A 27682-nucleotide genomic window follows, 5' to 3' on the forward strand; every position below is an offset into this window, starting at 1 on the left:
ATTTCTACTGGTGTGCTTCAAAACATTTTTAATGCAGGAAGTAGGGTTGAGCAATTTGGCTCTAAAATAAGGATATTTTAGGGTATTTCTGCATCACAGTATTTTTAATGATAAGACGGCATAGTAAATAATATCAAATTAATTTAATCAACAATAAAATAACAGTTTTATATGGCAGCATAAAAATAGTTTGCCTTCAAATATTGAGTAAAATATAACATTATTATTGTGGTTTGTTGTGGTTCTGATCCTTTGCAACCAAACCACGTTTTCTCAACAGAAGTTGTTCCTCAGTTCAGTAACCAACTCTTTGACCGTGAAGCTGATTTCAGCAATGCCTAATTTAAAAACATAATTTTTTTAAATTCAGATGAAAAAGTTGTAACGGTGTCAATAGTGTGATGCGGTACGTCCTCAGCTGGAGGTCCCTGATAAACCATCTTAGGTGGGAGGGTTTGGTTCCTGAGACATGAGATGGTAATAACAGTACAGGAAGTTAAAAGGTACCCTGTACCCTGAACATTTGTTCACCATGAATCTCCACAGGGTACCTTACGCTTGCCTTGCTCGTCAGTCTCGCCAACATGAACCGAATATTTTAAATTGTGCAATGTTGACGTCCTCATTTGCTTGGATGCAGTCGTCTTCTTCGCTGCTGTCGTTGGTGCTTTGCTGTTCGAGCGACCAGAATATTTGCTGCGCTGTTCAAGCATGTGCAAAATGCTAACAAAACCTTCACTGTGCTTCTGGTGTTTAAAAATCTTCCTTATATAACAATCAAAAATTACCCCGTAAAACTACTTTTGAAATGTGTAATTACTGATCGACCTTAGATGCACAGGGAGGTAGCTGGACAAGAACCGAGCTAAAATCAAACCGTGCTTTTCTTTATGTGACAAGTGTAAGGAGAATTATATAAGCCGGATCAGAAGTAAACTAGGGCACCACAGGCGATACATGGCGTACATTCTTGTATTACAACTGTAACTTTCCAAGTTTTCTCAGGAAGAACTATTTTGTGTCATTAAGGCCTCAGAATTTAGTACATAAATGAATAACAAATAAAAGTCCTTTTAAGGATCACACCCAGAGGTTTCCCATTAAAAAATCGACAGAGAAAGATTAAGGCCTGAAGTCCCATTTTAGTTTATTATAATCTCCCAGAGGAAATTAAAAGACAATCATCCTTGTAAAAACACCAGTTTAAGTGTATCTCTAAATGGTAAACAGTGCGGCACTGAATTTTAGTTTGAAGCACATGCTTGTAGGTTTTCGCCATCTGCAGGTTTTATACTCTTCCTCGTCACCCCAAATGGAAATTATGAGAGGCAAGAAAAATCTAAGAGCTGCTAAAGTTAAAAAAGTATTCCTGATTTTAAATGCCAAAATACAATACAAGGTTCTTTGGGTGTAAAAACATGAAATCTCTGAACTGCTTAAAACAAAAGAACAAAGAAAAACAGGATGATACGAAGTGTGTAATCAACCATGGTTTTTTCTTTTTACGCCACCGTTTCCTCCCCGTCTGCAGTTGAGTTTTCTTCCCTCCTCTTTAACTGGTTCCTCTTTCTTTATGCAGAAGTGACCATACGTCCCTCCCCCTTCTTTCCGTGTCTTTCATGGTCGTATCCACCCCCCCCCCCCACCCCACCCCACCCCCGCCCCAGTTTCAGCCTCCTCCTTTTTGCATAACATTGCATTGTGTTCCTGCTCCTCCCTCTCTTCCTTGTTTCACCAGTTCATCTTCCCCTAACCTCTCAGCTCCTCTTAGAAAATGAAAAGTTTGATCCCGTTCTCTCACATTTCACACGTCACACCAATGATCTCTTTTCTCAGAAGCACAAACCTTCATCAACTTCCTGCATCTACTTCCTGCACGTCTCCCCCTTCTGAGCTTCACTGTGCCCTCCTCCACTTCCCCCTCTGACCTCTCCTCCCTCCCTCCAGCTCAGCTTCTCTTCCTGCTGAGCTCACTCTCTCGTTGGCGTTCGCGTTGACTGGCCAGAGTCCGCGAGCTGAACACCCTCTTCTTCATTTGATCCGCCGCTTTCCTCTGCCTCTCTCCTCTTCTTAGTTGTTGGTTGTTTTTTTTTTCTCTTCCCTCTCACCCATTCATTTCTGTCCTGCCCTCGGGGTAAGTAGCCTAGAAAATATTTAACAGTTGACTGAGTTTGTTTAGACATGTCACACACACACCCACACACACACTTTAGAAGTCTAATGCATTTTCACGGGGAAAGAAAAACACAAAGTGTGCAACAGGCAATCCTGCTGCCCACAGGCACTCACTCAGAGCAAAGAAACATGGACATTATTATGTAACATTTCTTTTTAAATTAGATTGTGATGGAGATGTTTGAATTTTTCCTGCCTCTGTGCTCAAACTTTTGAGTCTTTTTTTTGTTTGGGGATGTGTATTACCCTTGACCTGCATAGTTCCTCTCATACCTCTGAAAGTCTGCATTTCATTAACACAACCTGAGCGAGATAAGTTTTTCCCTGTGCACGGACAGTTCAAATCAGCTGATGGTGTGTTTGACTTCTCAAAGTGCCTCAAATAGCTTGAATCAGCTGTAATTCTACAAACACATTTGTAAATTGAATTGATCATTTTGTCGTGTCTTTTCTTTCCCTTTTCACTTCTTCCTTTTAAAAACAATATTGTGACTTCTGTATTTCTAGACTTGACTGTTAATCTCCCAGCCCACCAGCCCCCGGTTCCTCTACGTACTTCCTGATCTGTGTCTAACATCTGATTGGCCATGGCGTACCATAGCTTCCTGCTGGAACCTATTAGCTGCCACGCCTGGAACAAAGATCGGTCCCGTAAGTCTGCCTGGCCTCTCTGATTGGTCGCTCTGGACTTGTATTTCAGTGGCTATTAAGTCATCTCTTCTGAGCTGTGCACTGTTTTAATCACAGGCATCATCTTGTTTCCACGTGAGTCTGCGGCAAAAAGCACATAGAGTTACAGGCAGAGGTTTGTGATTGGCTCCCAGGTGGGAGAAGGTATTTCCTGTTTCCTGTAACAGAGAGGGTGGCGTCTGGAGGCCTCTGTGTGAGGCTCTTGTGCTCCGTTAGTTAGCTGGACGAAACCAATACCATATTTGGCTGTTTTAATCAGTGCTTTGGTTTCTGGGTAAAGCGGATGTAAGAGCTGCCTGTGGTCGAGTCATACACTCGTGCTGTTGTAGCTGCAAGTGGAGCTCTTGGGTTTATTCATCTTGCAAAAAAATAAAAAGTAAACGAAGGCACCCACACTGCTGTTCTCAAACAAACTCGGCTCCTGACTCATTTTCTGACTAACACATGCAGGGTTCACTACAACATTATGGAAAGAAAGAGAGCAGTCCTTCTATTTAAAGATGCCATGTGTCTGCGTGCTGCCTGCAGGCAGATACATACTGTATTTTCTCTGTTCTCGTGCACCCGGTCAGCTGCTCTAGGTTCCACTTCGCTGACCAGCCCGTCATAAACTTCACATGTCAGTCACACCGTACTTTGTCCTTACACTCGCTGTGCGGTACTTAAATGTGTGTTTGTGCCCCAGAGATCGCCCTGTGCCCCAACAACCATGAGGTCCACATCTACAAGAAAGATGGAACCAAGTGGAACAAAATCCATGAGCTGAAGGAGCACAATGGGCAGGTGACAGGTGAGACACAGGAACACACACTCGGTCTCAGTGATCTACTTTCTCCAGGTTTCTTTTTCATATAATGACAAGCGTCCTCAATTGGCAAACAACTGAAATTCCAATCCAGCATTACGAAAGAGTTGGCAAAATAGGTTTCAGTGAAATGTAATATCTTTCCTGGCTGCTTGTGTTGCTGATGACTGTTCTTTTCAGTTGTGCCTAATAAACTCAGCTGAGGATTTAAAGGAAAATATCCACATTTAGAAGATGTATGTAGCTTTCTTGTCGAGAGATTGAGGAGAAGATTGATCCAACTCTCATATCTCTGCGATGAATAAGAAGCTACCTGCAGCCAGTTAGCTTAGTTTATAATTAATATTAGGAAGAAGGGGAAAGATTTTGTCATTTTTCACATTTTGTAAAATATAGTACCTAAAGCTCACAAATAAGCATTTTATATCTCTCCCTTCCAGGGAGAGTCCATGCTACCACTTTCCCTATCTCCAGTTTTTGTGCTATGCCAATTAAAGCTATCTTCCACACACTTACCTCTCCTATATCCATATAAATATATATCATACATGTAGTCTTTTTTATTGGGTAAAATCACTATAGAAAATAACGACAATAAAACACAGGAAATATTAAAACAAAGGGGTGTACCCCGTGACCCTGTTCAGGATAAAGCAGGAATAGATAATGGATGGATGGAAATGATCAATAAATAGGAAACAACATGGAGTAGTGGCCAATGCCTGGAGGCACAGCGAGGGGACGGGTCATTTTAGCTTGCTCTCGTTGTAAGCTTCATTGAAAAGGAAGGTTTTAAGCTCATTATTGAAGGTAGATGGCAGGTAAACCAGGCATGGCACTGGTTCTACTGCACAGGAGCCCGATAACCTGATTACTGTCTCCCGTTCTACTCCGGGAGCACAGTCATCTGTTTGGGTAATATTGTACAGAATGCAGAGTGATAAAGAGTTTTGTTTTCCCGGCAGGTATTGACTGGGCTCCAGACAGTAACCGGATAGTTACCTGTGGAGCGGACCGTAACGCCTATGTGTGGACCCTGAAAGAGGGAACGTGGAAGCCCACCCTGGTCATCCTCAGGATCAACCGTGCCGCTCGCTGTGTGACATGGTCACCAAAAGAGAACAAGTTTGCTGTCGGCAGCGGCTCACGTCTCATCTCCATCTGCTACTTTGAGCAGGAAAACGACTGGTGAGGTTGCAGGGAGTTCCTGTATTTGATTATTAGAAACCAAAGCTTGGGAGAGTTTAGCACGCTGTGTTGTCACCTGCAGGTGGGTGTGTAAGCACATCAAGAAGCCGATCCGCTCTACCATCTTGAGCTTGGACTGGCATCCCAACAACGTCCTGCTGGCTGCTGGATCCTGTGACTTCAAATGCAGGTATGTCTCTCTGAAGGTAACTCTAGAAACCAAAGTCATGAACAAGCTCAACTTCCACCCTAAATCTAAAATCAGTGATAGAGCCAAACCCCGACACTAAACTTGAATCTTTATAAAAAAAAATAAAAAATAAAAGAAGCCTCAACCCACAAACATGTTGTCACTTCATCGATGACGTTTGACACTGATTTTCACCAGAACAATGCATCCTCTATCCCACAGGGTGTTTTCAGCCTACATAAAGGAGGTGGAGGAGAAGCCCGGTCCCACACCCTGGGGCAGCAAGATGCCCTTCGGGGAGGTGCTGTTTGAGTCTGGAGGGTCTTTAGCTGCAGCTCAGACTTCAGGAGGAGGCGGTGGTTGGGTGCACAGTGTGTGTTTCTCACACTCGGGCAACCGCCTGGCCTGGACCTCCCATGATTCCACTGTGTCTGTCGCAGAGGGCGGCAAGACCGGCACGTAAGAGAAGACGGGGCAGCATACCTGGGATGTAGATGTGTGCTTCAAAGTGTTGTACTCTGACCTTTTTGTTATGACTTCCACAGGGTGAACAGTCTGAGCTCAGAGAGTCTCCCTCTGCTGTGTGTCACCTTCATTACCGAGAACAGCTTAGTCGCCGCTGTGAGTATTCAATATCTAACATTCATTCTGAACACTTTCAACTGGTAATAAAACCTCTAGGCAATTGTTATTCATGTAAAAAAATATATATATTACAAGATAATTGCAAATAGGGGTTTTACTTTATTTAACAACATTGTCTTAGGTCAGTTGCTTTGAGACATCTTTGCTGCGTCCTGGTGACGCCGAGGTTAAACACACTCTCCATATATTACGCGGCCATTCGCTAAACTTGATCTGATCAGTAGTCTGCCGGTCCTTCTGAAAATGATTTTAAAATGTTACCTACATATTAGGCCTCAAACAGAGATATGTTTGGGAGTGTGCCTGGTTTGATTGACATATCTGGGGAGCAGTCAGGTTTCAGGTGGGTGGTCATAGGGTCCTTGGGTTCTCAGTCAGATCCACTCGTCGCTGTTCCAAAATGTAGTGTAACGGTCAAAATGTCCCTAAACGGTTTCATTGATCTCAAATACACAGCAGGGATATTAAGCAAAAGCTTGTAACAAAGGAGAGCCAATGTAAGCCGCCATGATAAAGAAGTATAGCAACAAAACTGTGAAGTGAACAGAACGAAGGTGCCTTGTTTTCCTCATAAATCCATCTTTATGTTTGTAACAGAAAGAACGTTGATTTCTTCTCACAAACTTTGCATTGTCTCCCTCAAAAGTGTAAACAGAAGCATGTGAAGCAAACATATGCATTTAAAATAGTTTAAAATACTTCACTCATAATGGCTTCGAGCTTTCGAGCGAAATCCAAACAAATATCTAGTCTCATAATATCCTGCTGACATTATAATTGTGATGGAAATCTTGGAGCTGATCAACTCGTGATGGAAGAAATTAGAGGAGACCCACATCTTAAACAAAGGCATTTATTGAAGCTCATAATCGAGAAGAACAGAGACGTTCAATACAAGTTAATTCTTTGAATTTAACCCCACCTCAGGAGGTCACTGTCCTTACAGGGTATATTTATACGCATATAAAAACATTAAGTCACATTGAGTGTTTCAGGAAATACTTTTCCGAGGTCTACTGCCCTCAAGTCATAACATACTTCTGCTGTTCCTGTCTTTATGGCCTTGGTTGTCTATTGCAACTGCAAGTGGGGCTAGAGACACCTTTTATCAAGGATAGCTGTGTCTATAAAGTTCATCACAGATCAGGAACTTTTAGAGCTGACTTATAAGTGACCTGTGGAAACCCTGTCCAAAGAAGGAGACATTCCTTCATTAGATCTCCACACAATATCGTATAGCTCCACCCGCTTGCATCCTCATGTATTTCTGTTTCTTCAGGGCCATGACTGTTACCCGGTGCTGTTTGTGTATGACGGAGCCAAAACCAGCTTGATATTTGGGGGCAAGCTGGACGTTCCCAAGCAGGCGGCCCAGAAGGGCATCAGTGCCAGGGAACGTTTCCAGAACCTGGACCGGCGAGCCTCTGAAACCCAGAGCACCGACAAGGAACTGAACACGCTCCACAAGAACAGTATCAGGTCAGGTTAAAACAAGTGCTCTGAGGCTGGGCTAAAATAAAACAGGGTGGTGGATATTGTACAAGCTCAGTTTTTTTTAATGTCGAATCCCACTCATAGATTTCATGTTCTCCCTTCCTGTGCTGTTTCTACAAATAATTTGGCAAATCTTTAAATATCATCTGTGTTAAAGTGGGTTTGATTTTTTTTTTATATTTTTTTTTACCACGTCACATGTTAATACAGCATTTGACTTGTCTTATATAATGTTTCAGCCAAATCTCATTGCTGGAAGGAGGAAGAAACCAATGCACCAAGTTTTGCACCACCGGCATGGATGGAGGAATGGGCATCTGGGATGTCAAGGTGACACACGCACACATGCACACACTTTGATTGCCAGATTTTGGCCTTAACTGTGTGATTTCATGTGTTCTTCATTGTCTTTTCAGACTCTGGAGTCTGCTATGAAGAATCTGAAGATAGTCTGAAGTTTACATGTCCCCGACCAAAGTATAGTCGCTTCTGGAGATATGAAGAAAACTGCTGCCTTATTACACAAAGCTTCTCAGCCATATGTTAATCAGGTATTTTGTTTTTATGCAGGTTAAACGATCAGACCTCAGGTCAAACTGTGTTAATAATCCTTCTGAAGCTCTTTGCTGAGCTTGTTAAATTCATCGCTGTCTACAGAGGGACTAACCAGAGGTCTGTAAACTTAATGAGTTAGATTAGTACAATCACAAAGAGCTCAGTCTGAGCTGAATGCTTAAAGCAGCTATGTTATATTAATCATGATGAAAGGCCGCAGTACTTGTTAAAAGCTTATGCTGGTCATAATATGTATTTAATAAATAATTGCTGTTACAGTTCTTAACAGACCTCTCTCTCTCTCTCTGTGTGTGTGTGTGTGTGTGTGTGTGTGTGTGTGTGTGTGTGTGTGTGTGTGTGTGTGTGTGTGTGTGTGTGTGTGTGTGTGTGTTCAGATCTCATTGTTTCTGAAAATCTAGTAGTTAAGCTAGTTTAGTCCAGTGGTTCCCAACCTATGGGTCGGGGCCACTCAAAATTGTCAAGATAAGTGTGAGGGGTCATGACAAGTTTAATTGGAAAAGAAATACAATAGAGCCGGCAGATCTCCAGTTTGTAACGGCTTTCTGTAAAAATGTGTAGTCTCCAAATCCACCTTAGATAACCCTGATGGCATCACAGTGACGTCATCAAGGTTTTTTTTTTTTTAATTAATCATTCAATCAATTAAACTTTATTCATATAGCACTTTTCATACAAATACAACGTAACAGTGCTTCACAAGATAAAAACAAAACAAAAACACTACCCCACCCCTCTTTCTTCCACACACACTCCACCCCATCCACACGCTAGCAATAGGTGACTATGTTTCAAATAAAAGATGGGAGCCATCACACATATCTGTGATAAGGAAACAACAGAGGTTATAAAATGATTAAATACTAAAATAGGGCAAAAGGGATATAGGAAGTAGTAAAACTGACTAAAATGTAGAAATGAATTGACAAATAATTGAGTGAAATTCATTTTAGAGTTAAATAAAACACTAAAATAGAGCGTAAGGATATAGAAATTTTTTTAATTAAAAGTTCAATAAAATATAAAAATTTAGTAAAAGGATACTAAAACCAACTAAAGTGTATAAATAAAAAAGACAAATGGATAAAACAAATTAAATTAAAAGTTAAATAAAATACTAGAGTAAAAGCCAAATACCAAGTAGTAAAACTGACTAAAATACATAAATAAATAGACAGTTCAGTAAATAAATAAAACTTTATGAAAACTAGACCAGACAGGTAGGTTTTGAGACTTTCTGCTGCCCTCAGGTCTTCAGGGAAGGCTGTTCAGAGATTTGGCAAAGCCCCTCCAGAACCGCAGCAGATACAGCTGAGACTGAGTATTGCGACCCGAGTGCCCTCTTGAATAGTGCTTCTTTTTGTAACTGAACACAAGAAGGAAACATGCAACCAATCCATTACACTGTGAGCAAAGACTCTCACAGCTGCACGTCTGCATCCCCACCTGCAGGCCGGAGCGGGAACTGCACGCATAGGCGCCAATCGGCACGAATTCCCCAGCTATGAATCAGTCCGTCAGGAAATTATGTGGCAGCCTTCAGTGATGAAAAAACAAGCCTCCTCACCGAGTCGTGATGAGGTGAACCGGCAGCTGGAGAGATAGGGAGAGGGAGCGAGAGAAAAGAGACCACCACCAAATCCACCAGCAGCACGGAGCGCGTGCAGGAGAAGCGGCTGTGTCCTCAGAGACTCATCCCTGACGCCCACACTTCCGGACTGGACCCTCTGGAGGCAGCTGGGTCGGGATGCATCCGTCTCCCGGTGCTGCTTGAGATGAGGATTGAGACGACGACGGTGAAGACGGCGATGCTCGCTCTGTCACATTAAACCTTCCTCTTTCTACAATCTGAGCTGAACTGATCAAATCGCAGCGGTTAATTCGCGCATCGCTCAGAGGGATTCAGGCTTTAGCCATACTGTCTGTCTGCTGTCAACTGTTGCTTATTTCCACTGTAAATGAATCTTGTAAGGTAGGTGGAATCCCTGCGTGTCATTTGATTATAATTTATGACCATAAACCGCAGATTAATCTGTTTTATACTGCTGCCTGTCAGTGATGAGGGTGATGAGGATGATGAGGATGCCGGAAGCCTTTGGGAACCATTACAAACTCAACACTTGTATTTCTCCATATATCACAACTAGTGATGCATCCTCGAGCTCGGGGTTTATTTTCTTCACAAGCATTTTCAAGAATAACACACACCTTCATCCTCCTCCTCATCATCTTGGTATCTCCTCTGTGCTTTCTCTTTCTGTGAGCATTGCTCTTTAGGCCATACCCTCCTCATCCTCAGCCCTTCTAACTTCATTTCATATTTGGCACACAAAAGCCAGTCTTGTCTTGGTTGAGGCCGTCATGATGTCAGAAAGAGCAGATCAGTGTTGCATCTAAGTATTATTTGCTTTTGACATTTGTTGATAAATTGTTTGGTCTTTAAACTGTACTTTAGCATTTCCAGAAGCCAGTGTGACATCTTTAAAGATCTTGTTTTCACTCTAAAACGCAAAAATATTGCATTTACAATAACACACATGGAGAAAATCAACAAATCAGTGCATTTAAGAAGCTTGAGAGGTCATTTTTTTTTTGGTATTTTGTCTTTAAAAAAAGACTCAAACGCTCATCCATGTGTCATAGTTGTTGTCGTTTTCATCTCATCGCAGACCACACAGCAGGAGACCTTTTAAACCTGCACAGTGTCTGAGCTGACACATAAAGAAAATAATTTCATGCTATGGACTGCGACTGTAGGCAAATTATCACATTGCAGTTTCACTGGTTGTGATATAAGTTGTCTGGCAGGAGCACACAGCAGCTATATTTTTAGCTGCTAAACAAAAGGAGACAATTTGAGGAGGTGGATGGTGGGTTACTTCTGTTATGTAACATTTCTGGCTTTGCTCTCCGTGGGGACCTGTCTTGTTGTGGTTTCTTCATTTATACCTAGTCTCTTACTCTGCAATTAATCTGATGATCGCTGAGTCAATCAAGAAGTCAAATCAATTCAAACAGTACCAGATCATCTCTGGTCCAGCTTCTCAGTTGCAACATTTCTGTGTTGATATAATTTTAAACAAAACATTTTTGTTTTGGTCTGTTAGCCGGACATCCGAAAATGCAACTTTGGGCATTTTGTACAAACAACTATGAAGATAATCTGAAAAAGAAATCAGTACTGAGTTTACTGCAAAACAGAGATTTAATGTTCATCTTATTTACCCATTTCTGTGATTAATTTAATATTCAGATTACTTCTTTTGTTCAACCAACTGTCTGAAGTCCAAAAATATTTAGTTTACAGTGAGATAATAGAGAGAAATGCAGGAAATCCTACTTTAGTTGAATTTTCTGTCAATCAGTTATCATAATATTTTTTTTTAAATTATTTTCCCTCCCTTTATTACCGTGTACACACGATATGCTTGCTCACAGATCAGGATGTGCAGGACCATAAAAGCCAGTAACATCCATTCATGTTCACCATAAACTGGGCTGGAATAAGACAACCGGAGCAGATCGCGTTCCTTCTGTCCACCCTGCTGTTGTCTGAGAACAGTTCTCATGATGTTTGCTCCTCTCTGTCCACTTACTGTGTCTCTCTGCCTGGCCTCTGGCCTGCTAATTATCAGCCAGCTTGATAAAGTCATTAATGACCCGGCCAAGCCTGCTGGGCCTGACACACACGTATACACACACACACACACACACACACACACACACACACACACACACACACACACACACACACACACACACACACACACACACACACACACACACACACACACACACACACACACACACACACACACCGAAGGGAGAGTCAGTCAGACAGTGAGGCCAGTGTTGGAAACAGGGTGAGGAAGATTTAATTTGGGACAGGACGGTGTGTTTCTGGGTGGGTCAGTTCGTATTAATAGCTGTGAATGAGTGTCACTCTAAAAACAGCTGCTTGATGAAAGAGAGCACAATAAAGGAGAAAAAGAGAAGACGGGATGAGAGAACTCATTTTGTGAGGTGGATTTTTTTTCTCCTGTGTTTTTCTCCTGTAGCCGTCGATCCGGGATCAGGAGTGTCATTTGAATCAATGTTCTTCTTAAATTTTCAAAACAATAACAAGGTTTGAGAGTGCTTGTGTAGGAGGAAAACACGTTGCTTTGTGTGTCACGCTGCTGCACAACAACTCAGAGCTGCACCGAGGGCTGATTTCAGGGTAATATTGCTCCACTTTGAGTGAAATTGTTTTGAAGAAATGTTGTGTGAACATTCACTTGTGATCAAAACAGCACTGGAAAGTGGTTTTCCTCAATGAGGTGTATGGTGGCTCATACATGCACAGCTGCACAGATGTGCAGTGTGGATGCATTTTGCTATTATGTGTTTGGTCTCTGTTGTTTCTTCCTTTAGCTGAAAGGTTCATAAAAAGCAATTGATTCTCTTTAGCACTGAGTGGTATTCCCTTTGATGGTAGCCTGTTTCTCATTTTGAGTCGAACCAATCTTAGAACAGTGTGTGTGTGTGTGTGTGTGTGTGTGTGTGTGTGTGTGTGTGTGTGTGTGTGTGTGTGTGTGTGTGTGTGTGTGTGTGTGTGTGTGTGTGTGTGTGTGTGTGTGTGTGTGTGTGTGAGAGAGAGAGAGAAACAGACAGAGACATCGCTAAATCTAGGTCTCTTATGAAATCAGGCTCTGCAAGATGCAGCATAAAAATAAGGAGGGGTTGTGGTTTGTGTGTGTGTGTGTGTGTGTGTGTGTGTGTGCGTGCGTGCGTGCGTGCGTGTTTTGTGTGTCTGCGTGGACGTCTTTGTCCATTTGCCTTCCTGCATGTTAATTTAATCATGGAGAAGCAGAGAGGAGACATGGCCGGGAAACAGGAGAGGGAGATGGGAGGAGATGAGGGAAGAAAGATGAAAGAAATGAGGAGTTTTCTTGTGTTGGAAAAAAAAAGAAGACAATCCCTGCTCTGGGGTTTCTATGACAACAGTGACATCACTGATGGAGTGCCACCTCTGGAGCTGTTCTGTGTTTGTCTGAGTTTCTGTGCAAAGTGTTCATATTCAAAGGAACAGATCTGAGTTTACATGTGTGTGTGTGTGTGTGTGTGTGTGTGTGTGTGTGTGTGTGTGTGTGTGTGTGTGTGTGTGTGTGTGTGTGTGTGTGTGTGTGTGTGTGTGTGTGTGTGTGTGTGTGTGTGTGTGTGTGTGTGTGTGTGTGTGTGAGACCACGTAGGCAGAACTGTATATGTGAACTGTTTATGAAATAGATCATCAGGACAAACCTCTGGTTCAGTCGGCCCGTGGTTACCCACTGTTGCCAGGCAACAGCAGTCATGGCAACAGGTTGAAGCATGATCTGGTGTTGCTAAGGATAGAGAGAGGGTGGGGTGAAATGTATTAGCACTGAGATACAAGTGGATACAAATACACATGTTCAGCATGTTTTTAGGACCTGATTTTACTAATTAATGGTGTAAATTGTTCAGAACATTCAATATTTAATGAAGCATTTTATCGGTGTAAGCTTAGGGTAAAAACAAGTTTTTGTTATGATGATAGTAAATAATGTTTTGGTGGTGAAATTAAATATTAAATGCCTTTGAATGACATTTAATCTTCACATGGTGCACTTTAAAAACAACAGCTGTCCTACTAAACTTCTAATTTCACACAGATTTCAGAGCTTAATTTGCATGATACAGATCTTAATTTTGATTACCCAGCAAATTGTTTTGCATGTAAAGAAACTGTAGACATTAAGAAGAAGAGGCTGAAAAGAAACAGATTAAAAACCGAATATAATAACACGTGAAATATGATATTTCTACAAATGCTGCTTTCAAGCCAAGAAATCAATACAGTGCATTAAATGTTTTTTTTTTTTAAATTTTAGTTCAGATCATATGGATGCCGTTTATTGAATTTATATCTGTTGACGTGTGATCATTTTCAGGTTTATGAACAACCGTGTTCCTCCTAACAAGAGATATCAGCCCACAGACTATGAGCATGCTGCCAACTGTGCCACGCATGCGGTGAATACATACACACACACGCACGCACGCACGCACACACACACACACACACACACACACACACACACACACACACACACACACACACACACACACACACACACACACACACACACACACACACACACACACACACACACACACGTACGTATGCAGCCCACTGAAAGTGATCATCAGTCTCACAGATGAAGTGACACAGTGAAAACAAGAAAGATAATTATTACATAACAGATACAGAAAATGATGCTGTCAGATTATTTAAAATCTTTACCTACATCATGCACATGATGACAGTTCATCCTGCATGTTTGCCTGTTTGCCTCTCTGCGGCTCATGTTTCATTTGTCTCTGAATTAATTTAGTTATGGATAATCCCCAGCCTGCTGGGCAGCTCAGTGTTGCACTTCCAGTCAGAGGACCAATGGGAGCGACTGTCCGCCTGGGTGTACGGGGCGGGGCTCAGCTCGCTCTTCATCATCTCCACCCTGTTCCACACTGTGGCCTGGAAGAAGAGCCACCTACGGTACACACACACACACACACACACACACACACACACACACACACACACACACACACACACACACACACACACACACACACACACACACACACACACACACACACACACACACACACACACATACACACACAAAGGCACTATCATGATATTTCAAATGATATATGTGGTATAATATAAATGTAAAATAGAACAAAGTCTGCATTGTTTGCTGCATGTAAAACTCACTCCATGTCTAAACAGTTCTCTGTTGCGGCGCTCTCTTCAGGTCTGTGGAGCACTGTTTCCACATGTGTGACAGGATGGTGATCTATTTCTTCATTGCTGCCTCCTACGCGCCTTGGTAAACAAACAACCATGCTAAGTGTGTGTGGGTGTATGTATGTATGTATGTACTCTATGTGTGTCAATGTCTCCCTGCTGATGCTTCAACAGGCTGAACCTGCGAGAGCTGGGTCCCTGGGCGTGTCACATGCGCTGGTTGGTGTGGGTCATGGCGTCTTTTGGAACCACCTATGTCTTCTTCTTCCACGAGAGGTGTGTTTAATTAAACATTCATGCCTTCACTTCGGTCAGGGTCGGACTGTCTCTGTTTATCCAGCTAGTCAGTATTGCTCTTGTGTGACTTGATTTTTCTGGGCTTTCAACTGTAGAACCAACTTTGTCACACATACTGTTCACAAGGTTAAGAACAGTCCACATATTTCTTTCTCTGTATCAGGTATAAGATCATGGAGCTGATCTGTTACACAGTGATGGGAGTTTTTCCTGCCCTTGTCATCCTCTCAATGGTGAGGCCACTTATTTATTCTTACTGCCGTTTTGTGTGGTTTCAGTACTACAACGGAGCATCAGGGCCACATCGAAGGAAAAAAAGGAGGAGCGGGATTTTTTTTTTAAAACTTTGCTTTTGAGAAAAAGGGGACATTTTTAGAATGAAGTCGAAATTTTGAGAATAAAGTCGAAATTTTGAGAATACAGTGGAAACATTGGAAAGGAAGCATGTTTGGACATCTGTTGCAGTGATGCCTGCGCCTCAGACGCAGTGCTTACCTGATCTCCACACCTTCAGGATCAAACAACGTGATGCAACTTGTAATACAACATATCCTCTTTGTATCGCGCCCAGGTGTAACCATTGATTCCCTTGCATCTGTCCATTTCCAGCTATTTCGGTCTGCACATATACGGCCACTTCCTCCAAGTTCATGTTGTTTCTCCTTCTGAACAGACAAAGTTTTTGCCGCAACCTCTTCAAAGTCCTGATACTTTATGTGCTGAAAGAACGTATCTCGTTTGTAAAACCGATTCAGAAGTACAGTTGCACGAATTCACCTATACAAGGCATTTTGTATCACATGAGCAAAATAAATTCAATTATTCTCATAAATTGGACTTTAATATTGAAATCTAATTTTATTCTGGAAATTTAATTTCACTTTATTCATTTCAACTTTATTCTCAAAGTTTTGACTTTTTTCTCAAAAGAAATTTGTTTTAAAAAATCCTCCCGCTCTTAATTTTTTTCCATAATATGGCCCTGATACTCTATCGTACGATACTAGCCAAATGTATTGTCTTAACAATTTAAAGCTAATAAACTTAAAACCTCTTCCCAGCCCGAGCAGTCGGGGTTGTGTGAGCTGCTGGTCGGCGGAGTCTGCTACTGTCTGGGGATGGTCTTCTTCAAAAGTGACGGCATCGTCCCATTCGCTCATGCCATTTGGCACCTGTTTGTTGCCATGGGAGCCGCCATACATTACTACGCCATTTGGAAGTACCTCTACGCCCAGCCACCCAATCAGGTCCAGACGTCCAGATGACATCAGCGCTGATCTCACAGGAAGTAACTCCTGTGTCTGAGTGACTTTAAGGAGATGATGTGAGCTGTGTCCAAATTCAGGGGCTGCCTCTTCTATAACGGGCTGAACTTGCACCTTCTCCCCACACAGTCTGACTTCACACAGGCCAAAAGTGACGGTGCATTCAGGTGATCATCAGCAACTTGTAAAGTCAAACATTTTTTATGTTTATCACCAAGTAGTTGCCTTCAAACAGCAGGCAAAGCAGTGAAAGCCATTGTAACATTGACGCAGGTTTGGCAGGTGGACAACAGTGTTCCAGATTGATAATAAATATCACTTCAATTCAGCTGTACAATAATGTCCCGGCTGCTATCAAGAGGAGTGCAGTTAAGGCTCCACTTTCCACTATCTAAGGTGCTTACGTTTGGTTTTCATAAAGGTTATCATACTTTCCACACAGTAGACCGGCAAAAAATGGGAAATTCAGTGTGAATGGCAGTGTTATTAATGCACATCACATGTTTCACATGTAGATAATGTTGTATTGGCATCTTTACTAAAAGGAGCTGCCTGTCCTCTTCTGTCTTGTCTTTGATGTAATTCCTAGCTCCCTTTAAGGAAACTTTTAGCTGCAAATCAAAATTAAATGTTTTTTAATGCTCTCCCCGCCTCTGCTCGCCTTAAAGAACAAGACAGAAGGCTTTTTATTTGTATAGAACCTTTCAAAATATAGACTTTACATAGACGATACAGTTCAGATTTTTAGAATTTAAGACAGTAAAATAAAATGTAAGTTAAAAAAGAAGCTAAAAAAACAGCCCCACCGTCCACCAGTCAGAGGGTTACAGCAACCTTAATTCAGTCTTTGAGGCAAAGCCTAGGGAAAAAACAGCCATACAACACTACCTGCTCCTCTGAGTGCTTGGAAAAACAACCCAGGTGAGCGTTTCAACATCTAACAATCCAGAGCCTCCCTCTAATGAATTTGGGCAGCTGGACCGTAAGAGGTCAGTGTTCACAGGGATTTTAATTACTTCATCATCCCCTGTATAAATTACACCTTCTTATATTTACATCCTACATTGGCTTCTCAGTAACGTAGGCGAACTGAAGTCTAATACCTCAGACGTGTGATGTCACACCTCCTGACTTCACCAGTTGATGAGGACGTTTGAATGCACCATTAAGCAGTTGACTGTAATGTATATGAAGGAGCCTTTTCATTGACAGCCTGGTCAGCATGTTGTGCTGAATCTGGACCTGAAGGGAGGCAGCTCCAGAACCTGGACACAGCCTTTTCTCTTCTTTTTTTTTTTCCCCCTCACCTCAGTTCATTTCAGTTTTACCTGACACTATTTTGCAGGGTTTTGGTTTCATTCCAATGATCAGGGGTTATTCTTGGAGATCTCTCTCTCTCTCTGTGGTGCACGTCCAGATTCAGTGTTCAGGAGCTGAATTGAGGGCATTGTCTTATTGTCAAGAGGAAGACAATGTTTACAATTAGCTGACTTGACCATCATGATTACTTTTAGCGAGTATTATCATCAAAGTGTTTTGGTTTGATCATATTTCGGAGGTTGCAACATCAGTAATTTACTATTCCAATTCAGAGCTCTAGATAGTATTATTACCGTTATTGTTATTAGTTGTGCTATCTACGCTGTAGTGCACTGTATGATTTTAACAAAGGTTGCTTCAGTCGGTGACTTACTGTGATTTCCAAATCAAGCATGACTGTAGAATGACGATCTTTCTGTTGAACATACAGATATTCGTGGTTTTAGTCTTGGAGACTTTACCTGTGTGCTTCCACATTTACTAGGCTCTACACAGTAGATTATCAAGCATAATGACTGAATTCTAATAGTTTACTGTTGTTGATTAGGTTTAGTAAGTAAAGAGTGCGATTTATACAGTATTTATGACGTTTAAGACGTACAGTATATGTTGACTTCATCTATATTTTCTTCTGATGTTCTTGTAGAGTTAGTTGATTATCTTCATCATCTTCATCCAAAATGAATGGAAACCATTTGATCGTTCCTTAACGCTACATGGTCGAACCTCAGAGGGGAAAACCACTGTCTGATCCAGCACTGCCAGGAGACTGACTTACTGCCGTAACTGATAGCACACTACTACCACAAATGGTTCACACTTGAAAGGAAACTGAAGCTATAGTATTGTTGAACAATCTGGCCCTATATCAAGGCATCTCAGGTGTGTGTGTGTACATGCATGTGGGTGTGCTCGTGTGCGCGTGCTCGTATGTATCCTATACTATCCGATTCCCGCGAATCCAAAGCCTCCAATTGGCTGAGTCTATGTTTACACGTGAACGCATGTACCTTGAACACATAAGAAATAGATTTGAAACATGTACGTATTCTCAGTGTTAATCTGTATGTGGTGCACACGGTATACTGGACAAGCTTAGTACGATGAATGCGGCTCGAGGACCAAAAGGTCAAACCATCTGATATTTAAAGGTGTTAAAAAAACAAAAAACGTTTTAAACTCCTGCTCATCATCTTTTCACTTCCGTGTGACTCTCAGGATTTGGATCATTTGGATTTAAGTGTCTGTGAAGCCACATTCAAGGACCACTAAAGCTGCTGCGGATGTTCAGGCGCTGTCTGCTGCAATGATCAAACAACTGTGAAGCTGTTTTCTTTAATGCTGGCATTGCTCACTCGCGATCCAAAGTAGAGCAGCAGTCCATCAAGTTTTCTGCAAGCTTTAGATATGGGTAATATTTATAAGATAACCAAACAGAAGGAAGCTTACAGGAGGAGCAATGAAGCTCGGTTAGAAATATAAAATCCCTACAAATATTATGACAGCAGATGTGTTTGTACATTATAATATGAAAGTATATCTTCAGCAAAGCTGCACAGCCCCATACATTTGCTGCAAAATTTGGATTTGCATCAAAATACACTGTGATGAACACTTATGAGATGTGCAGTAATTCATGAGAAAATGTGGAAGGTGAGCATTGCCTTATGCAATGTGAAGAGGTCAAAGGTTACTGGGGTCATGACACCTAAGGTCCAAAACACTGATCCTTTCTTACTCAGACTATTGCCCAACACATTTGTTTAAAAAAGTGATAACCAGCCTAAAATAAAATAAAATATATTAAAATGAAATAAAATATCTAGCTTGAAAATATAACCTCCTGTAAAAAAAAAATCATATAGAGGAAATTTTCACCTCTTTGTGTAGGAATTGTATTCACTGTTGCCTCACTACACCTACAGAAATTATCTTTCCTCCATAGCTGAACAACATTACATTTATAACTCACACCGGTGTGTAAACGCAGCATTATACTGTAGGAACCAAAAGAAAATTATCAAATGACACCAAACCTTAATCATTTATATTCATTATTTTTTAGATATAAATAACCTGGTAGTAACACAAACCTTTATCTTTATTATTGTTTACCATTTCATTTTCAGTGATAAGGAAATGGTGATTTATTGTCAGAATAATCTTCTGGTCACAGCTGCCTGCCATTTGTCACATGAAACTCATATATCTCACACACTCACATTTATTCTAAAATACAGAACTACTTTTTGTACTCTCTGTGTTTACTTGAGTGTCCTGGACGCACCGAACAAGTGAGACTTTACTGTTGGTGTTGTACCATAGCCAGTATTTTGACCAGTTTCAAACGCAGATTTTCTGAGAAGAAGAGGATTCGAGGATTTGTGTGTCTGTCTTGTCTTAGTCACAATATTGGTCTCATTCAGACATACAGTGCCCACCTGACTTTGTATAGATCGCTGTGGTTTTATAAACTCTCAATGAAGCCTTCGTGGGACCTTCTGTACATTGTTTATAGATGCTCTGTGATTGTGGAGCTGCTGATCCTGTTCTCAGTCCTGCTGTAGTTTTTTTTTCCTTTAACGACAATTATATTATCCCACATTCTTTGTTTCTCTCTTTCTCTAGTTTCTCATATGGGTTATTGTGTCTGTGGTGCTTTTTGTGCTGTGATAAGCCAATATGATGCCAACAATGCTTTTATCTTTTCTATTTCTCTTGTAATAAAAAAAGCTTTTTCATGCACTTCATCTCTGGACTCAATATTTTATAATGTTTTCCCTTTTTTTTGTCTATAGTGGCTCTTGGAATAAAAGCTGTAGATGTTCCTGGCTAACTACATATATTATACCATGAAACATATATAATATTTGATGTCTAGCAATTTTGGACATTGTACTATATTCTTAGATGTAGTGTTGACAAAATGATCTGCAGACATAGCTAAACGAATGTTTTAACACCTTCTCAACCTATTTGGATTCAACCACACTTTTAAATCAAGAACAGCAAAAATAAATCAAAGCATAACTATTATTTGGTCAAATATCTTTTATTTGAGAAGTGGTGAGACATCATGTCAAAATAAATCTAAACACAGCCTTTATTAATACAAAACCATAATAATAGAGTGGTTTACACATCATTTAGCTGTTTATTTCGTTGATATTTCACTTCTATAGATGTTATATATGGTGATGCTGAAAAGAATGTAAACAACAAAAAATAAGTAAGAATAGGAGGTTTGTATGAATGATAAATGTGAATCAGTGGCCACGTTGTTAATGAACACTTTTGCCCTCTTAAAGTTAGACTATTTATGATCAGTATGGTGATTCAAGAATGTACAGATGTGATGTTATAAAGTAATATGTGAAATAATAATTATATGAATAAATGTAGACACACTGTTAATGTCAACTATTACCTTGGAATCGTGACCAAACAGCCAATCCATTGTTTCGGGAAACAAAAACTGCTGGAATTATAGTAACCGCTTAAAATAAAAAAAATACGTAAATGGTTTATTACACAGTTATTGTTCAATTACATATTTTACGAATATTAAATGTTGGTATTTCTACGTGCTTTATCTATTTTTGCATTATATTTATATATTTAATACGGATTCATTATAGGCATACTCCACTGCGTTCGTGTTGTTCACGTACCGCCGGTGTCCACCAGGGGGAGTTGTCTCCGCACACTCGGGTAACCGAGCAGGTGTACCGAGGTGAGGCCGCGCGTAGGGTTCGGGTGTTTCCGTCGCGTCTCGGCAGTGAACCGCCGTGGATGGGGGAATGCGGTTGCCGGAGGCTGTGGGCATTGCTGGACACTCGGCGGAGATGTGCGCACGGAAACGGGAGCCCACCGCGGCTGGCTGGCGTCCAAGTTAACGGGCTGGTTTAGGGATGACGGGCGGGAGCCCTGGACGGCTGGGTGTCGCTCGGAACAAGGCAGCGAGGTGTTTTTCTCCCCCATTTTGCAGGGGATTTTCTGCCTTGTAGGGGGGGGGACGGGGGACGGGGGACGGACGGAATGAGAGAGAGAGAGACCAAGAAGGATTCCCCAGCACCATGGAGCCACGCACTGCAGGCAGCGTGAGTATAAAGGCAACAGAGAGCCGGAGAGCCCTCAGGGGACTGGGCTTGTCACTGCTGGAAGCACTCATCAACTTTTCCGCGACCTATTTTATTTACAGGGAGACGCGCCACAGCTCTCAGCACCCAAAAAGACAACCGTTGTTGTGACTGTTGCTCAGGTGACTAAAACATTTGGACTAATTGATAATTAATTGTGTGTGTGTGTGTGTGTGTGTGTGAGATGAGCTCTAGTACGATAATTAGGCACACCTGCTGACCGTCAGAGGCCGCCGGGCTCTGTGGGCTGTTGCTGCCGCGCCTGACGGCTCATCAGCGGATTAATTTCGGAGGATTTTCTCCTGCCTTTTGTTGCTACGGCGGTTGCTACTGACGACCAGTGAGTCCACGGCGGTAAACAGACGGACCGACACTGAATAAAAGGGCAGACCTGCAGCACAAGTCACAAGTTCTGCCCCATGGTTGTTGTTTTTTTACGCAGCCGGTTTCGGGTTTCTACTTTGTCTCAACGCAGTGTTTAATTCTGACCTTCTGGTAGTGAAGACAAGGACAGACGGCGAGTCAAAAGTGTGTGACTTGGGTTACCGAATATAACAACCACCTCCCGGATCAGAAAATATAATTTAGCAATGCAAAAAAAAATTGCAGGCCTCCTCCCTCTCTCTCTCTCTCCGTGTGTGCGCGTTTCCGTGCGCGCACGCGTGCGTGTTTGCGTGTTTGCAGGAGTGGTTTTTTGTTAGTTCCAGGATTGAGTTAACTGCGGCCAAGTAGCCAGATTATTGTGGATTAGCGGGCATTTAAAATAGTCACGTTATCCCACCGGTGCTTGCAGAGTCAGCTTCAACAACACCTTTTAGGCTGTCTGCCAATTACTCGCTAAAAAAGAACTCGTGTGCTGCAAGTGGGCACAAATTGCAATCAGAACACGCTTTGCACGTCGCTGTGAGGTGACCTGCTGCTGGACTGGGTGGGAGATGTGCACTTGGGTTTCCTGATGCTGCCTGCGTTAAGGATCTTCATCGGTCAAAAGAGTGAATCACCTTCTGTAGGGACATGGGCTGGAGACAGACTTCTTTGTTGAGCTAAAAAAAAAAAAATGCACGACCTGGATGCAGGTTGATTGGGGGGGTTTGATCATTTTTGCTTGATCTTATCAGTTCCAGTTTCACAAATCACTGGCAAATGCAAAAATAGGAAACATTCAAGTAAACAAAACGTTTTATGGGAATGAATCCTCTAGTTATATATCGATCAAAAATGCCAAACATTTGCTGGTTTCAGCTTTTCAAATGTGATGATTTGCTGCTTTTCTCAGTGGAAATCAAAAAAGAAAAATGTTCTTCATCAAAATCAGGCATTTAAGCAGTCACCTTGGGATCTGGTAGCTTTTGGCATTCTCCACTACTTTCTTTCATTTTATAAACTAAATGTTGAATATATTAATCAAGAAAAGTGTCAATTGGAAATGAATGAATAGTGATTAGTTGTAGATAGAAAACAATGCCAGACAGATCTATCTGTGTAGTCAACATGACGGAGAGAAACATTGAATTAGTGCATTTACAAAGTGCTTATTTATTTGCTATCTTCAAAAAAAATATTCAAAGTTACCCAATCATATGATTTTATTATATAGTCACAGAGGTGACTATAAAGCAATTGTTCTCATTGTTGAATATAACAAGGCAACTTTTTGACTTGAATTATGTTTTACGAGCTATGTACTCATCAAGTCAAAAAGTTGCCTTGTTATATTCAACAATGAGAACAATTGCTTTATGTAGAAGGTCAGTATGTGAATATACTGTAAAATATCCTGGTGATCAATTGCAGACACAGCTGGATTTTTAAGGGAGTCATTTTGATCTTTGCTGCACAGTTTCTAGGCCCAAATCTCTGCAGGCTGGTGTGAAAACAGCCTAGCTTGTTCAGAAAAATCACTAAAAAGCTCAAAGCCAGTCAGTATTATCTGAATCCCTGAGGATCATAATGATAACATAATGATTTAAAACTCAACTGGGATTCTTCAGTTTTGCTTTAAACTGACATGAACATCCTGTGCCTAATTTTTCCAGTGTGAAAGGTGACAGTGAAATGAAAAGCAAAGCATCTGAGCCTCAACTGTAAACTCGTTCCTGGTGCTGCGGCACGTAGAGGTGACAATACGTAACAGTTTCAAGGTACTCAACACGCACAAACACAAACTCACAAACATCGTTTTTGTTCTTTATCATTTTCTGTTTATGGTGGACACATTTTACAAGATTTATAGTAGATTACCTTCCAGATCTCCGAGTATTTTACTAGTAAGTTTATCATGTAGCTGCGTGTCCATCGTCACCATTTTTGTGTGTGTCTGTGTTTGTGTGCATTTCAAATATATTTCCCTGCCCATCAGTCGTGGAGTTTGTGACGGCAGCAGCAGCATCATGTTTTACGGTTCTTCCTCTGGGGCGAGTATGTCCCTACCGTCCAAGAGCCGCCTGAAACGCCAGAGCAGGACCTTCACACAGGTGCACAGACACAAACATTAACACTCGCACGGTAACACACTGTCATTTTAGCCGGAGGTGACCATCAGTGTTTAGCTAAGGGTAAACTACATTATTAAAACAAAATAAATGAAGCACAACAGTAATGCAGTTTTGGTGACGTCCTTGCATGTTTGACTTACTCTGAACACTTTAAGGTCAGTTAACCTGAATTATAAAACAACTGAAACATTTTCTTTCTTGCCACCACTGGTTTGTAGCTGTGCAGATAGTTTGGGTTTATTTACTACATCTAAAATGGGTTGTCTGGGATATTTGTTACACTAGAGGCTTGACTCTAGCCCGGCTCCACTTGACTACTGCTCACAGCTTCAGTTTTCATTGCAATTACAGTTATGAAACCTCATTCACATGAAGGTTTGCTCAGCCACTTTGAAGGACGATCAGCGACCGGTGGGGGTGGTTACATGCAATGGTGATAAAGTCAAGTGCTTGTTTCTAAATGTCGTTCCGACAATGGCGCCAGCATGGCGTTTTGGCACACAACAGGGTATATGGTGGTCAATGCCAGTTAATTAAAGGCTGCTTCAACAGTTGAAAAATGAATCCAAGGCCGACGCCCTGTAGGATGCAACGACTGGAGACAATCTCCTGTCCAGCGTGGCCAGACCCATCTATACACGTTGTGAATCAGGGTCTGGTAAACCAGGCCAGCTTGACCCAATGGATGGCAAGACTCGTTGGTCCACCACTTTGGTCCGAACTGAAATTACTCAACAACTACATTCATAGTGACCAGAGGATGAATCCTAACGCCGTTGGTCCCTTCACTTCTCGTCCCGTGCCACCATGAGCTTGAGGTTTATGTCCATATTATGATGAATTGGAATTTAGTGCCATCAGCAGTCAAACATTTTTATGTTTTCTGCTACTTCTTGGCAAATACCTGCAAAACTAATAACATCCCCATCAGCCCCACCTGCCTACTTCCTGACTAGCAAATGTCCTGACACGCTAAACTAAAATGCTAGCTCATTTAGAAGCACTGTGCAAATTTGGTAGGAGGAGGTTAGGACATCCCTGTAGGTAAATAGTTCTTTTTTACTTGGGTGAACATACTAATAACTCTTTGATATACAATGCTAGAGACATATACTGAACCTGATGTGTGTGATACCGTGGCCCTGCAGTACACTGAGTATTGTGTGTGTTCACCAGGTCCTGTACCGTACTCTGAGTTACAGAGACCGGGTCCCAGCAGAAACTGGAACAAACACTCGCGGGGACCGGCGCTCGACGACCGAACCCCCGGAGCGCCCGGCCGACGACCCAGCTGAACTCTCCACGCAGAGCTCGGCCCCGGGGGTGCTGAAGATTTTCGGAGATGAAATCTGTGCTGGTGCCAACTACAAGAGCGTCCTGGCCACGCCGCACTCCAGTGCACAGGAACTGGTGAAAGAGGCACTCGACCGTTACTCGCTCAACAAGGATGCTGCCCACTATTATGTTCTGTGCGACGTGATCGGCCGTTTGGAGGGGGGCGGCGGGATCGGAGGAGGGGGGTGGCGGACTGAGTGCTTGCGAGCGCTGGGGGACAATGAAAAGCCACTGTTGCTCCAAGAGCTGTGGAAGCCCCGAGAAGGACACGCTCGCAGATTTGAGCTGCGCAGGAGAGCAGAGGTGGAGGAACTCAACGCCAAGGAGAAGGATACCATCACTGCTGGTGAGGGGACTCACACACACACACACACACACACACACACACACACACACACACACACACACACACACACACACACACACACACATAGCAACTGGTCTAATTCGCTTCCTTTCTTAACATGTCAAACTCAGCAGAAAAGCACAGCTCGTTAGCTCCTCTGCAGTGTGTGTGTGTGTGTGTGTGTGTGTGTGTGTGTGTGTGTGTGTGTGTGTGTGAGAGAGAGACTGCTGAATAAGAGCTTTGGTCATAGCTATTATCCTGTAGAGAAGATATTGCTCCTGTGAGGTCACCAGTGTGTATTTTTATATGGAGATGTTGTGCTGTGTACACACAGGATATTATTTGGGTTTCTCTGAGACACACACACTCATACAGTGCAATTAAGCATTTAAAGAAACAGACACACACACACACACACACACACACACGCACACACACACAAATTCACACACATTGACAGTGCAGTGGAAATGCATGGACAGCTGGTCGATTGATGGAGTGAAAGCTGAAGCCTTTAAAACCGGAGGTGTGGATGGGTGTGGGTACTCTGGCGTTTTTATGAATGACACATTCGTACTACAGTGACATGATATCATTTCCTTGTAAAGTACCTGAGGGGAAGCTGCTCCCATATGAGTGAAATTCACTCTGCTCTGTAGATAGATTCAGAAAACTCAGGAAAACAACTGTTGTGACTTTACATCTGCAATGCACCAATATGAACCTCGATTCGCACCAAGACACTGAATGTGTCTCTCTTTAGGAACTATGATGTGACCTTTTATGTGTAATTGGTTCACTGATCGATGAAAAGTTATCCATTTACACACACGTGCTCACACACCCTCCTGTTCATCCCGTTGAAGAAATTCATAAACCTCCTGTGGTTTTTTTTTAGAGATAGAGCAAATATGTTCAGCCTTGCAGTCACACATCGCACTTTGCAGCAACACCAACATTTCTCATGAAGGACGCCAGGGTTTACTGGTTGCTATGTCAACATCTGTGGCAGCCAGAGACTCACTGAGCAATCTCTTTTTAGTGTTTTTTTTTTTTTTGTTGCTGTTTTTGTTTGAGGTAGTTGCATAATTTTCAGACAGGACAGAGGACAATACTAGCCTATAAAAAGATTACAAGCTCAAAAGAATAAGGTCAGTGGAGCAACAAATTCCATGAAATCTCTTAAGTGTATTTGAATCTAATTACATTTTCAATTTGCGCATGAAAAACCTGGGTGGAAAACCAAAAGATTGTTAGTTTATGCTTCGTTGATGTGGAAAAGTGTTTTGGTTACACTAAAATGCGTCACATATTTGTCCCTGTACTTTGTGCGTTACTGGAGGATTTCACTGCAGGGCAAACCTAAGAAATAAGGATATGAATAGAACTTCCAGATTTGCTTGATGTAAACACACAAACAAACGCAAAACAAATACTTACTGTATTATTTCATGAAAAATGAGTCTCAGTGGACCAATGATTGTTTAGGCAGCTCAGGTGTCTTATGACTGGGGAACAAAATACTGTTCTCTGTTTTTCTTAAATTTTCCACTCTGCACAGACGTAACGGTCTCTGACTTGTTTCCATTCATCTTTTTAGGTTTCCACATAAAATTTTAAAATGGTGCTGCGCTCTAGTGAGCTATTCTGACAACTGTGGTGTGCAGCTACAACGAGGCATCGTAACTGCGTTGGGTAACTGCACACTTGTGCTGAGATACAGCAATAGTCTATTAACTTGTCTTCAAAACTTTCTGCCATTGTTGTACTTTTGTACTGACTGACCATAGACTGCTTCGAGAAAACGGACGTTTCTGGGTCTGAAAAGTGAAGCCAATGCAGAAAGTCCATAAAGTACAATTCCTCTGAGGGCAACTAGGGACTGGCTCCAAAAAAATCTCTAGCTCCATT

The 27682-nt window shown here is 41.9% G+C and overlaps 3 protein-coding genes across 10 annotated transcripts in view; all 3 read left to right on the forward strand.

Moving 5' to 3' along the window:
- The first annotated feature begins 1905 nt into the window (after positions 1 to 1905).
- arpc1b (actin related protein 2/3 complex, subunit 1B) lies at positions 1906 to 8028 on the forward strand. Its single transcript, XM_069689702.1, has 10 exons — positions 1906 to 2134; positions 2683 to 2826; positions 3551 to 3655; positions 4636 to 4858; positions 4941 to 5048; positions 5271 to 5507; positions 5594 to 5669; positions 6973 to 7172; positions 7427 to 7517; positions 7604 to 8028. The coding sequence occupies exons 2-10, from the start codon at positions 2763 to 2765 to the stop codon at positions 7640 to 7642; spliced, it is 1143 nt and encodes a 380-aa protein (XP_069545803.1). The 5' UTR covers positions 1906 to 2134; positions 2683 to 2762; the 3' UTR covers positions 7643 to 8028.
- An 812-nt stretch (positions 8029 to 8840) lies between these two features.
- LOC138615847 (monocyte to macrophage differentiation factor 2-like) lies at positions 8841 to 20206 on the forward strand. Of its 2 annotated transcripts, XM_069689707.1 has the most exons (7): positions 8845 to 9732; positions 13712 to 13793; positions 14156 to 14316; positions 14582 to 14656; positions 14749 to 14850; positions 15035 to 15104; positions 15933 to 20206. In XM_069689707.1, exons 1-7 carry the CDS (start codon positions 9719 to 9721, stop codon positions 16134 to 16136), a joined length of 708 nt encoding a protein of 235 aa, XP_069545808.1. In that variant the 5' UTR covers positions 8845 to 9718; the 3' UTR covers positions 16137 to 20206. The 2 variants fall into 2 exon arrangements, with proteins under 2 accessions (XP_069545809.1, XP_069545808.1); XM_069689708.1 differs by lacking the exon at positions 14582 to 14656 and having other exon boundaries at positions 8841 to 9732.
- Positions 20207 to 21204: 998 nt separating this feature from the next.
- radil (Ras association and DIL domains) overlaps positions 21205 to 27682 on the forward strand; it is a 28851-nt gene continuing 22373 nt past the window's right edge. For 3 of the 7 annotated variants that reach the window (XM_069689690.1, XM_069689687.1, XM_069689694.1), the window contains exons 1-5: positions 21528 to 21556; positions 21658 to 21717; positions 23632 to 23736; positions 23955 to 24069; positions 25267 to 25771. In XM_069689690.1, the coding sequence (XP_069545791.1) occupies positions 23986 to 24069; positions 25267 to 25771 (589 nt within the window). In that variant the 5' untranslated portion in view covers positions 21528 to 21556; positions 21658 to 21717; positions 23632 to 23736; positions 23955 to 23985. Of the gene's footprint in view, positions 21557 to 21642; positions 21718 to 23631; positions 23737 to 23954; positions 24070 to 25266; positions 25772 to 27682 lie in introns of those variants that run through there. The other 4 variants (XM_069689688.1, XM_069689689.1, XM_069689691.1 and 1 more) reach the window with 4 other exon arrangements.

The sequence above is a fragment of the Brachyistius frenatus genome, unplaced genomic scaffold (assembly GCF_029030835.1).
Source record: "Brachyistius frenatus isolate BFR_SWC_R1_liver_20210118 unplaced genomic scaffold, ASM2903083v1 Contig_7, whole genome shotgun sequence".
Lineage (NCBI taxonomy): Eukaryota > Metazoa > Chordata > Actinopteri > Embiotocidae > Brachyistius > Brachyistius frenatus.